Raw genomic sequence first — 13,551 nt, forward strand, 5'->3', positions numbered from 1 at the left:
AAGTAGATGTTCGGGATGGGTGTGCACACGGACCTGTGATGTACTGGGCCGTCTTCACAACCCGCTGGAGGGCCTTGCGGTCGTGGATGGAGCATTTCCTGTACCAGGCTGTGATGCAACCGGTCAGGCTGCTTTTGATGGTGCAGCGGTAGTATTTGGAGAGGACCCAGGGTGGCATGCGACATTTCTTCAGCCGCCTTAGGAAGTATAGATGCTGTTGCGCCATCTCGACAAGAGTGGCGGTGTTGTTGGTCCATGTCAAGTCGTTGTTGATGTGGACGTCAAGTAACATAAAACAGCTGACTTCACTGCAGCCCCGTTGATGTAGATTGGGGCATGTTCCCTCCTCTGCTTCCTGAAGTCAACAATCAAACTCATTTGTTTTGCTGACATTGAGGGAGAGGTTATTGTCCTGGCACCACAATGCCAGTTCACTTACTTCCTCCCTATAGGCCGACTTGTCGTTGTTGGTTATCAGGCCTACAACGTGGTGTTGTTAGCAAACTTGGAGTTGGTGTCGTGCAAAGCCACGCAGTCGTGGGTGAATAGGGAGTACTGCAGTGTGCTGAGGACACTGTGTAAAGAGTCAGTGTGGAGGAGGTGGTGTTCCCGATACTCACAGCCTGTGGTCTGCCCATAAGGAAGGTGTGTGTGTGTGTGTGTGTGTGTGTGTGTGTGTTCGTGTGACAGTGATTATAAAAGAGATAAGTGTCCGACACCTCTCCCAGTCTCACATATACTTCCTTTGCGTCACTCAAACGGATGGGCACGTTTTCCCAATACCGCAACAGCCCCTCACTTCATTACTGCCGAACAAAACTCAGCCACATTATCATTCCGTGCCAGGGCTACGGCTTGCCACATCCCCGGAACAGCACGCTCTACGCGATCGGTAGCATTACATCCAGATGAGTCGGATGATTAGCACCACGTTGGGGTGAAATGCAAATCCAATGTCTATTCCAGGTCCTGGAAAAACACGCCGCTATCTATAATTGGTTCCTGCCCAGTGAACTTCTGCCTGGCCACCTGGGGGAGGGGGGGGGGGGGGGGGACCTGCATCTTAACACCAGAGCACAAAGCTCTTGCTGTGGGTGAATCCCTTCCAGAGCCTGCAGTCAGCAGTCAGAGGCTTGTACATTAATCAGGAGCTCTGGGGCCCCTGATGAGCTGCTCTCTAACCAGGGCTGGGACTTTAAGACTAGCCCTTTTCACCCAGACACCAATGGACATCAAACAGCTTGGAGGCATGATGTGATTCACCCATTCCTCTTCTTCACTCCACCGTTTCCTCATGTAAATAATCTGGACGCTAACCACTAGCAGGTAGCCTGGTGGTTAGAGCGTTGTGATTGAATCCCTAAGCTGACAAGGTAAAAATCTGTCGTTCTGCCCCTGAGCAAGGCAGTTAACCCACTATTCCCCGGGCGCCACAGCCATGGATGTCGATTAAGGCAGCCACCCGCACCTCTGATTCAGGGTTAAATGCAGAAAACACATTTCAGGTATAGGCATTCCGTTGTACAACTGACTAGGTATCCTCTTTCCCCAGTAGATATACAGTAAACTGCCAAAATAAAGGAAACACCAACACTGGAGGGATGCGACACCATTCTTCCACAAGAAATTCCATAATTTGGCGTTTTGTTGATGGTGGAAAATGCAGTGTCAAGGGCTGCTCCAGAATCTCCCATAAGTGTTCAATTGAGTTGAGATCTGGTGACACACACACACACGGCAGGTAGCCTAGCGATTGACACATGATTCTAAGCATGCTGAGATGTTAATTGCTTAATTAACTCAAGAACCACACCTGTGTGGAAGCACCTGCTTTCAATATACTTTGTATCCCTCCTTTACTCAATTGCTTCCTTTATTTTGGCAGTTACTTGTAGTTTTCCCTGTATATGATGATGGTAGTGGAGTTTCACTGATCGCACAGCAAAGGACTCTTCGCTTCCTGTGCCCTATCATGGATAACTGCTGGAAATCACGGATAACTCCTGTGCCCTGACTGCTGGAAATAGTTTGATTCCTGCCAATGCCACAGTATGCAGGGAGAAGGATGATGTCAAACGCTGGTTGTCTTCCATTACCTAGGTGATCTCTTCATCGAGGCGCACACTCTCATTTTAATGAACAACGGCCGACACTGGTAGTTACCAGCGAGGGAGAATGGATGGGCAGCTTAAGCCAGGGAGAAGTGCTGTGGGTCTGAATTAAGGCCCTGGTCAGAGGGAATACAAGATGTCTTAGCTCACTGGAGTGTGACATTAAGCTGCAAAAGCAGGATGACCCATTGTGAAAAGGCCAGTCTCGTCTCCCACAAACAGTATGTACGGTAAGCCTTGACAAAGACACTTGTGTACACTCGTGGATGAGACGATTGCCTCAACAGACACTGTGCTTCTTCTGAAAAGAAGTGTTAATACGAAAAATGGATTTTTATTGATAAAGACACTATCATTTGACTGTACACAACGTTCAAAAGTTTGGGGTCACTTCGAAATGTCCTTGTTTTTGAAAGAAAAGCACATTTATTGTCCATTTAAAATAACATCAAATTGATCAGAAATACAGTGTAGACATTGTTAATGTTGTAAATGACTATTATAGTTGGAAATGGCAGATTTTTTAGGGAATATCTACAGTCATACAGAGGCCCATTATGAGCAACAGTCAGTCCTGTGTTCCAATGGCACGTTGTGTTAGTTAATCATTTTAAAAGGCTCATTAGAAAACCCTTATGCAATTATGTTCGCACAGCTGAAAACTGTTGTGCTGATTTAAGAAGCAATAAAACTGTCCTTCTTAAGACTAGCTGAGTATCTGGAGCATCAGCATTTGTGGGTTCGATTACAGGATCAAAATGGCCAGCAACAAATACCTTTCTTCTGAAACTTGTCAGTCAATTCTTGTTCTGAGAATTGAAGGCTATTCCATGCGAGAAATTGCCAAGAAATTGAAGATCTCGTACAACGCTGTGTACACTCCCACAGAACAGCGTAAACTGGCTCTAACCAGAATAGAAAGAGGAGTGGGAGGCCCCGGTGCACAACTTAGCAAGAGGACAAGTACATTCGAGTGTCTAGTTTGAGAAACAGACGCCTCAAGTTCTCAAATGGCAGCTTCATTAAATAGGACCTGCAAAACACCAGTCTCAACGTCAACAGTGAAGAGGCGACTCCGGGAGGCTGGCCTTCTAGGCAGTTGCAAAGACAAAGCCATATCTCAGACTGGCCAATAAAAATAAAATATTAAGATGGGCAAAAGAACAGACACTGGACAGAAGAACTCTGCCTAGAAGGCCAGCATCCCAGAGTCGCCTCTTCACTGTTGACGTTGAGACGGGTGCAATGCCAAGATAATCCATCTACCTGACAGGTGTGGCATATCAAGAAGCTGATTAAATAGCATGATCATTACACAGGTGCACCTTGTGCTGGGTACAATAAAAGGCCACCCTGAAATGTGCAGTTGTCACAACACAATGCCACAGAATTTGAAAAAAATGTAATCGGACATTGTACACCATGTTGTGGCAGGTAGCAGGTTGTACTTACATAAAGTAGATGGGGTATCCACCTTCAAAATACCAGCAAGACTTCTTGGCCTCTATACACTGCAAGAGGGAGAGAAAATAAGTCAGTCCATGCAGTCTCTTTTTTATTTTTTTAAAGACTCTCCCTTACCCCAACACAGACCATTTATCCCACAAAGTATGACCTGACATTGGGTTCAGTACATCACCAAGAGCGGTACTTTGCTGAGGCCAAGACGCTTTTTCCGTTTGACAGGAACAAATGACCCGAAAACCTCTCTCGGAACAGCAGAAGTCTGTCAAAATACATCCCTATCCAGAGTACGAGAGGTTCTCCACAACTTCCTGGGGTGGTTGCTCGGAGAGAGCCTTTCTTAAATGGGCCTCAAACAACCTCTTCACTTACAGACCAGGTAACATGACAACAAATCAAAAAAGGTCCTGGGAATGGACCACAGCTGTTTGACTGGAGACTGACCAGGTGGACTGGAAGTTTGGAATGGAACAGAGATTTCAAATAGCCACAAACCTGGTTCTTCTCAGAAATGGACTATTCTATGCATCTCTGCTGGCTCTTTCTCAACTGTAATCTCCTTGCCACCTCTCCTGCCCACTGATCTGAAAGACTTGACCAGTTTCTACCATGTTGTTTTCACCCTTCATGTTCTTTCCGGTCAGCGCAGATGAAGGAAGGAGAGGACAGTCTGCAGCAATTGATAGAGCCTCAGTCTTATGCTGGTGGAGCTGGGTTGGACGGTATACCGGAGAATTTGGAAAAAGCTACAGGATGGTTTTTCAATAGCGTCAAAACAATTTATTTATTTTTCAATACATTTGAATATGTTTTAAGTTAAAACCTGCAGTCACCTTATGCAATACATTAGGAGATGCAGATGGCGGTCATCATTTCACAGTTCTCATTATGAAACTTACAGGCTGACTCCACCGCTTGCGTTGCGTGCGTGAGCATTGCAAAAGAAATGTAGAAATCTGTATTATTAAATTATTGCACCCACACTGCTCGCACGCGTAAACAAGCGTCTGTGTTGTCACGGGCTAAAATATAAGTATTTTCTATTTCAGACTCAGATTGGGCTGCAAGTCATGCCTCTCCCATCTCCTCATTGGTTTATAGAAGCAGGTACCCACCTGGGTGATTGAAAGACGAACTGTGTTGCCGGTCGTTGTGATGATACTATGAAAGTTTAGATGCCAAATCACCATATAAGTTCAAAGATGAAAAAGCCTGGAAGGAGGAGAGATGACTAGAAACGGTTAACCGTTTTATGTGTGGATTAATTCTCGGAGTAGAGGACCTTGTGCATTTCTGGTAAAATAACAACTCAATGTTTATATCCCAGGACAAATTAGCTAGCAAGTGCAAGCTAGCTAGCTAAATTGCCATAAATGTTTAATGCTTTTCGACCTTTCCCCAAATAATTATGCACTGCTGAAAAAAAATAAAGGGAACACTAAAATAACACATCCTAGATCTGAATGAATGAAATATTCTTATTAAATACTTTTTTCTTTACATAGTTGAATGTGCTGACAACAAAATCACACAAATTATCAATGGAAATCAAATTTATCAACCCATGGAGGTCTGGATTTGGAGTCACACTCAAAATGAAAGTGGAAAACCACACTACAGACTGAACCAACTTCGATGCAATTTCCTTAAAACAAGTCAAAATGAGGTTCAGTAGTGTGTGTGGCCTCCACATGCCTGTATGACCTCCCTACAACGCCTGGGCATGCTCCTGATGAGGTGGCGGATGGTCTCCTGAGGGATCTCCTCCCAGACGTGGACTAAAGCATCCGCCAACTCCTGGACAGTCTGTGGTGCAACAGACTGGTGGATGGAGCGAGGCATGATGTCCCAGATGTGCTCAATTGGATTCAGGTCTGGGGAACGGGCGAGCCAGTCCATAGCATCAATGCCTTCCTCTTGCAAGAACTGCTGATACACTCCAGCCACATGAGGTCTAGCATTGTCTTGCATTAGGAGGAGCCCAGGGCCAACCACACCAGCATATGGTCTCACAAGGGGTCTGAGGATCTCATCTCGGTACCTAATGGAGGATGTTGCAGGCAGCAGAACGTTCTCCACGGCGTCTCCAGACTCTCACGTCTGTCACATGTGCTCAGTGTGAACCTGCTTTCATCTGTGAAGATCACAGTGGCGAGTTTGCCAATCTTGGTGGTCTCTGGCAAATGCCAAACGTCCTGCACGGTGTTGGGCTGTAAGCACAACCCCCACCTGTGGACGTCGGGCCCTCATATCACCCTCATGGAGTCTGTTTCGGACCGTTTGAGCAGACACATGCACATTTGTGGCCTGCTGGAGGTCATTTTGCAGGGCTCTGGCAGTGCTCCTCCTTGCACAAAGGTGGAGGTAGCGGTCCTGCTGCTGGGTTGTTGCCCTCCTACGGCCTCCTCCACGTCTCCTGATGTACTGGCCTGTCTCCTGGTAGCGCCTCCATGCTCTGGACACTACGCTGACACACAGCAAACCTTCTTGCCACATCTCACATTGATGTGCCATCCTGGATGAGCTGCACTACCTGAGCCACTTGTGTGGGTTGTAGACTCTGTCTCATAACACCACTAGAGTGAAAGCACCACCAGCATTCAAAAGTGACCAAAACATCAGCCAGGAAGCATAGGAACTGAGAAGTGGTCTGTGGTCCCCACCTGCAGAACCACTCCTTTATTGGGGGTGTCTTGCTAAATGCCTATCATTTCCATTTGCACAACAGCATGTGAAATTTATTGTCAATCAGTGTTTCCTAAGTGGACAGTTTGATTTCACAGAAGTGTGATTGACTTGGAGTTACATTGTGTTGTTTAAGTGTTCCCTTTTTTTTTTGAGCAGTGTAATTGGTTCAGAGTTTGTTTTGATATTTTAACCTGTGTGTCGTGATCTCGTTTGGTGTGGGGGGACGAAATACATTTATGCACAATGGGCGCAGCCGGTTTGGGTTCCGTGTTACCCCAGAACAGTTGAGACAGTTGCATGCTGGTTTGTAACAGCACAATGGGAGACAGCGTTCTACATCTATCCGCGAGTTGTAGCGTCACACATGAGGTGAAGAAGTCAGTGTTGCAAACTTAGCGACGTAGTCGCTATATGTAGCGAGTATTCAGACCCCTCTAGCAATACATTTTCAAAAAAGCGACTAGCAACAAATCTAGCGACTTTTTCTGGTGTTATTGGAGACTGAGGCTCTGACGTGAAAGCACGTATCGTTCTTACTCTTCTCAACGAGCAGCGGGTGCTGCCGAGGCCCCCCCCCCTAGCACTCACAGGCGGCCCAGCCCTCACGCTGCAGTAATAGCACCCCTCCTCGTCCAGACTGCAAATTAATTGTGCATGCGGAAAGCCACCACTGGTTGATCTCGCCCTGGCTTACATTTTCTTTTTTAAACAATTAACCTGAATTAGGGCCAGACTAGTTAGTTTCTCACATTGCCATTGGCAGTTTTTTTCTATTGTCTCTTTTTGGTCCATTTAGATTGTATTCAAAACTTCTTTTTTTTTATGTTATGGTTAAAAATGTTCATGTTTTAATGTGACTTGTTGTAGGCTCCTAAGTGGACCATAAGGTTAAAAACAAAAACAAATTAAGAACGTTTTTTTTAGTTTTCTTTAAACGAAGTAACTCTACCAGAGTGTCTCTTTTGGGTCACTTTTGCCAGTCCCAAGCCCGGATAAAAGAGGAGGGTTGGAATTGTGACATAAAAAAAACAAGAAAATCAACAGAAGAAATTTCATTTGTAGTTCTAAACATATTTAGGTTGTTTTTTAATCACTTTTTCTCTCTCCTAAAGTGTCCATCAAAATTACATTGCCAATTGTGCAAATTAGGTGATGTCATTTAGAAACTTCAAGGGACTTTTAGGACAGCCAATAGCTACTTTCCTTACTGAGGAGTTGGCAACACTGGATAAAGTTACACTTGTATCCAATTCACTAGTAAATGTTTGCTATCAGATATCTTACAATGGCTTTCTCAAAGAGCTCTGGATAAGTTTATTTTTTCCCCCCTGCGCTTCCTACTAGCGTTTTTCTCCTCCATGTGCACATGCTGCTCTTCCTTCAGAAAACTATGCATCACAACTTCATTCATTTGTACAATTTATTTGGTTCTCTTGCTTGTAAATGTCCTCACTCACTGAAAATGACTTTCGGTGGCGTCTAGCTATACTTGTATATATTTAGCTAACAGCGCCTGTGATTTCGCTATTAGTTTGTGCTAATTCTGTTAGCATTTCTTGCATTTTTAGTGTGCTATGCTTGTAATACCGTACATTTCCGGGATCAGAGAAGGACGGTAAGACAATCTGAAAATCTGGATACCGGCCATGCCTATTGGAGACACTATATAAGGCCTTCCTTCTAAACTAAATCTGCAGTTATTTCAGGCTTCATCCATGCTTTCAATAACCTCCATTCTCTGTCAACCTAGTGCTAGACGAATCAGCATATGCTCTGGGCTTCACCATTTAAGATATGTTCTCGGTCTAATTGGATAAGAATTTGAGACGGTCTTACGATAAAGAGCATACCAACAAACCCATTTCAGAGCAGCGGGCTGTCTGCCTGCATCCCATTACGCCGGGTTTCGTTCATCTGGACAGGACTGTCATTTAATAATCAATACGCCTTCCGGCTACACTACGCAGCTGCCGCCAACTGCCCTCTATCAAAATGCAGACCGAAGCCCGTCTTTGTAAGATGAGGAAATAGAAAAAAAGATGATGGAAAGGAGAGAGAGCGAGAAGGGAATATGTCCTAGACTAAACTGTGAGTCTGTTATGCACAAGGCCAGGCGTAGCCTCAAATGCTTTATGTGCAAGTAACGTTTTTCATTAAAAAATTAGACACTGAAGCTTCTAAAGATAAATTAAACAGCTCTGCTCACATATGAAATCATGTTGGTTATTCATGCAGTACTGTAACTGGGATGCTTTTCAGTGTCAAGATGATCTGTTTGCCCATGAGCAAATGAACACATTTTATCCCTGTATGTTAACCCATGCAAATAGTCTTGCTGTTTTGAATCATACATACTGGTTCTTTCCTAGACAGCCGTGGCTTTGTGCAACACACAATGCCGTCCTCCGCCTCAGGAAAGGTTTGCAGCTGTGTCCTTGAAAAGGGAGTCTTTGATTTGAATAATTATGTGTTGTCAGAGTCATTTATATGATACCACCTTGTCAAGGACATGTTGCAAAGCTGTTCACTCTGCCTTTCTGTAATTCTCCTCGACTTTCACAGATTTGGCAAGCTCTGTGTGTTGTCTAAATAAAACAAATGGATGCCCCTTATTTGCTCTTCCGTGTAACTTTGAGTAAGCCCCCATCCACTGTATTGTAATATAATTCATATAAAAGGCTATACAATGGGTATCATGTGGGTATACCTGGACTGCATCAATAGTCTAATGCGGCTTGCACAGAATTGGCACCCGTGCCCTACTGCTCTCACCTGCCCAGTCCTGGAAAAAGATGAGGAGAGGCGCCACTTTAGTTCAGACTATTGAGATGCATCCACAGACAAAGCTCATTGAGGTGAGAGATGAAGTAAATAAGAGAATGAAGCCTGGTCTGTCTTCCGAGAAGTGTGGTTGAAACAAAAACCCACTTCCACAGCAGCTTCATTAGAGAAGTGAAAAGGGGCGCCGACTGACGGGTTGGGGAAAGGTCATGGGCACGTAATTAACAGTTCCCATCAGTGGAGACCTTTTCTGCCGCACCACGCCAGTCGCACACCAGCCATGAGGGGCAGGTCGGGGTGATATTTTCTCCCAAGGAATCCCTTTTCTGGTTTGTGCTATGGGCCTAAAAAAGGGAAGGGTTGGGGGAGGGGGGGGGGTGTTTTCACACAATGCGTGCCCACTGAGGGCACAATGGGTTCAACCCCTAAACATAACCTTAGTATGTTTCCTGGCTCTTGCGACCAGAGAAGGGGGACAGTCACGAGGGAGTTTGGGTCATACAGACTAGGGCCATACAATGGAGCATTTGTCAATGTCTGGCTGTTGGGATGGACAATATGGGGACGCCCTGGCAGGGAAGCCCTGGCAGGAAGAGGGACGCCATGGTTGAGACAACCACCCAGCCTGTCTGTTTGTGGGACCAACTTACCCACATTGACACTGCCAACAGCAGGGTCCACAGCCATGTATTGTAGTATCAGGAACTGACAGACTCCAGATATCCAGGCCAGCCTCAGAGCAAACCAGAACAACTAGTCTCCCACCCCACTGACAAGCTTCATTAAAACAAGGGAGTTTACAAATGTATTCTCAGTAGACCAGCAGAGCGACAGTTGAAGGGACAACTGAATGAGTGACCGCTATGCAACCGCAAACTGTGGCGTCCTGCTCAGATTTGTCCCAGATAGGCAGGACATTGGAAGGACATGTTGTTTTTTGGTTTTTTTAACTCCCTCTTTACAAATCAGCCTCAGACATTTTAAACAATTTAACATGACAGAATACTCCAGAGATTTTATTCATCCACAGTTTACCCCCATGTTGGCTGGTTTTATGAAAGGTAACAGTGGGGAAATCCACCACAGTGTATCACAAAAGGCAATTTACATCAAAACGATATTGGATTACTAGATGATTTTAAACTCCTGCATTAATCCGACCTGTGTGCATTCATTACTCATGTCATGTCTGCTTTATAACCCAGCTACAGAAACAACGAAGGTGTATCCCTAATGGTAAGGCTTCTACTTAATCTATTAGATTATAATGGTCAACCTGATTCTATACCATGTGGCTCACAGTGAGCCTAACAAGGTAGTGTAGTGTTTAGCTTGTGATAAGACACATTTTAAAATGTAGCCATGCATGACCTTGCATTGTTCCTAATACCATTTTCCCAGTTTTTGCACTTGGGGAACGACTATAAATATGTGATGGTTCAACATGTTTAGTTGAAAAACAGAATATGTATAGTTACATTAGCCTCTTCAAATCATTTTGAATTGCTCATTTTACTGCAGCACTGTTTGAGGAAGTATAACTTCACTGCCACAGAGGACAATTCTCATTAGAGGAAAACCACACATTAACATGTTTAGCTCATTTGATACGAGAAAGGAAACGGATGAAACACGCTTCCAGTCCAATGCCCCCCCCCACCCCGACCCCACCACCTCCCTCCCTTGCACAAGTGGCTCGATAATGTCAAACCACAGGGATGTGGATTCCATTAGTGAACACAAACAACCCCAGAAAGGATCATTGCACAGCGGCTATCCAGCGGGTGTGCCGGGAGCTGACGCTAATCCCTCAAAATACTTTCTCCTCAGATTAGCTCGGCTAGCCCACCACGTCACCGCGTTTAGCCGGAAGCCTCTCTGTGTTTAGGCCTAAGACAAACTACTGAGGAGCCAGATGTAAAGCCCCACTTAAAAGACTAAGTAAAGTAAAGCAGAAAAGGGCTGGACAAACGTTCATGTTTGAAGTTCAACAGGACAGGGGAATATGAAGGAGTATGGTTTGACAGAGACATTTTTTTTTTATTCCAGGGTTTTAAATTCAAGGGGATTCTTGAAGCTGAATGGTGAATAACAGCATGCAAGAAAATAATGAGACTTGTTACATTTAAAATCCTTTGAAATATCCACACCTGTGTCTGTGTTTGAGTGTGACAGACAGAGAACCAGAGGCGGTGGATGTTTGATCTCAGAAAGTCAGTCATTTCCCTAATACATTGTTAATACACAGTCTGATACAACAAAAACTGCAAGTAAGCACCACGAGTCCAGAATCATGTCATTGGGTGCACTTACCCTTGCAATACTAAAACTTTCAAAAAGGAGGTTCTCAAACATCACTACGCAAAAATAAAGGCAATACAATTTAGCAATTCAGCAAGCGGATCAGTTTAATTTAAGATCATTGCTTGGATATTGAATGAAAACAGACAGATACATTGTTGATCATACGCAGGTTAAAATTCAACTGAACCAACTTCTCTGCTTTTAAAACACAGCATGTGGCATCAATATGAGTCAGAAACATTAATTCCAGTGTCAAAATTTCTAAAGTAAAAAATGAAGAATGGTACTTGCCTACTACAAATATAGCCATAGCTCTGGCAGCAAATATCAAAACGTATCAGCAAGCATTCAGCAACGTACAAAGCTGGTTGCATAGTAACGTATCATCACCTGCCTGAATCTATTCTGTAGTTAGCCCCTCTATTAGCATATCAATTACTTTCAAACTAGAGAAAGATATTTTTCCCCTCGCTATATGTTTATTGAGTGATGATATATGATATAAACCTGGTAGATGTGTTGTTTAACAGCATCGTGGGAACCCCCTACCATATCAAGAGCTGTTCCAGAAGACTGAAGCAGTGGCCAGACACCAGTCCCGCTTCAGAGTAATGGAGGACACTTGAATCAGGTTGGTCACAGTTGATCTAGTCAAAATACTATCGGTCCTGGAATTCACCTTACCACCATTGATAATGTAATCAGTGCTGTGCATACAGTGGGGCAAAAAAGTATTTAGTCAGCCACCAATTGTGCAAGTTCTCCTACTTAAAAAGATGAGGCCTGTAATTTTCATCATAGGTACACTTCAACTATGACAGACAAAATAAGAAAAAAATCCAGAAAATCACATTGTAGGATTTTTAATGAATTTATTTGCAAATTATGGTGGAAAATAAGTATTTGGTCACCTACAAACAAGCAAGATTTCTGGGTCTCACAGACCTGTAACTTCTTCTTTAAGAGGATCCTCAGTCCTCCACTCGTTACCTGTATTAATGGCACCTGTTTGAACTTGTTATCAGTATAAAAGACACCTGTCCACAACCTCAAACAGTCACACTCCAAACTCCACTATGGCCAAGACCAAAGAGCTGTCAAAGGACACCAGAAACACAATTGTAGACCTGCACCAGGCTGGGAAGACTGAATCTGCAATAGGTAAGCAGCTTGGTTTGAAGAAATCAACTTTGGGAGCAATTATTAGGAAATGGAAGACATACAAGACCACTGATAATCTCCCTCGATCTGTGGCTCCACGCAAGATCTCACCCCGTGGGGTCAAAATGATCACAAGAACGGTGAGCAAAAATCCAAGAACCACACGGGGGGACCTAGTGAATGACCTGCAGAGAGCAGGGACTAAAGTAACAAAGCCTACCATCAGTAACACACTACGCCGCCAGGGACTCAAATCCTGCAGTGCCAGACGTGTCCCCCTGCTTAAGCCAGTACATGTCCAGGCCCGTCTGAAGTTTGCTAGAGAGAATTTGGATGATCCAGAAGAAGATTGGGAGAATGTCATATGGTTAGTTGAAACCAAAATATAACTTTTTGGTAAAAACTCAACTCGTCATGTTCAGAGGACAAAGAATGCTGAATTGCATCCAAAGAACACCATACCTACTGTGAAGCATGGGGGTGGAAACATTATGCTTTAGGCCTGTTTTTCTGCAAAGGGACCAGGACGACTGATCCGTGTAAAGGAAAGAATGAATGGGGCCATGTATCGTGAGATTTTGAGTGAAAACCTCCTTCCATCAGCAAGGGCATTGAAGATGAAACGTGGCTGGGTCTTTCAGCATGACAATGATCCCAAACACACCGCCCGGGCAACGAAGGAGTGGCTTCGTAAGAAGCATTTCAAGGTCCTGGAGTGGCCTAGCCAGTCTCCAGATCTCAACCCCATAGAAGATCTTTGGAGGGAGTTGAAAGTCCGTGTTGCCCAGCAACAGCCCCAAAACATCACTGCTCTAGAGGAGATCTGCATGGAGGAATGGGCCAAAATACCAGCAGTGTGTGAAAACCTTGTGAAGACTTACAGAAAACATTTGACCTCTGTCATTGCGAACAAAGGGTATATAAAAGTATTGAGAAACTTTTGTTATTGACCAAATACTTATTTTCTACCATAATTTGCAAATAAATTCATTAAAAATTCTACAATGTGATTTTCTGGATTTTTTCCCCCTCATTTTGTCTG

General features: G+C 44.2%; 1 protein-coding gene across 2 annotated transcripts in view; it reads right to left on the reverse strand.

Annotated features, from left to right (window-relative positions):
- Positions 1–13,551, reverse strand: part of LOC110489804 (VOPP1 WW domain binding protein) — a 95,801-nt gene that overhangs the window by 57,071 nt on the left and 25,179 nt on the right. For both annotated transcript variants that reach the window (XM_021562725.2, XM_036944071.1), the window contains exon 2: positions 3,564–3,622. In XM_021562725.2, the coding sequence (XP_021418400.1) occupies positions 3,564–3,622 (59 nt within the window). The remainder of the gene's footprint in view (positions 1–3,563; positions 3,623–13,551) is intronic.

This window comes from Oncorhynchus mykiss, chromosome 15 (genome assembly GCF_013265735.2).
Source record: "Oncorhynchus mykiss isolate Arlee chromosome 15, USDA_OmykA_1.1, whole genome shotgun sequence".
Classification (NCBI taxonomy): Eukaryota; Metazoa; Chordata; class Actinopteri; order Salmoniformes; family Salmonidae; genus Oncorhynchus; species Oncorhynchus mykiss.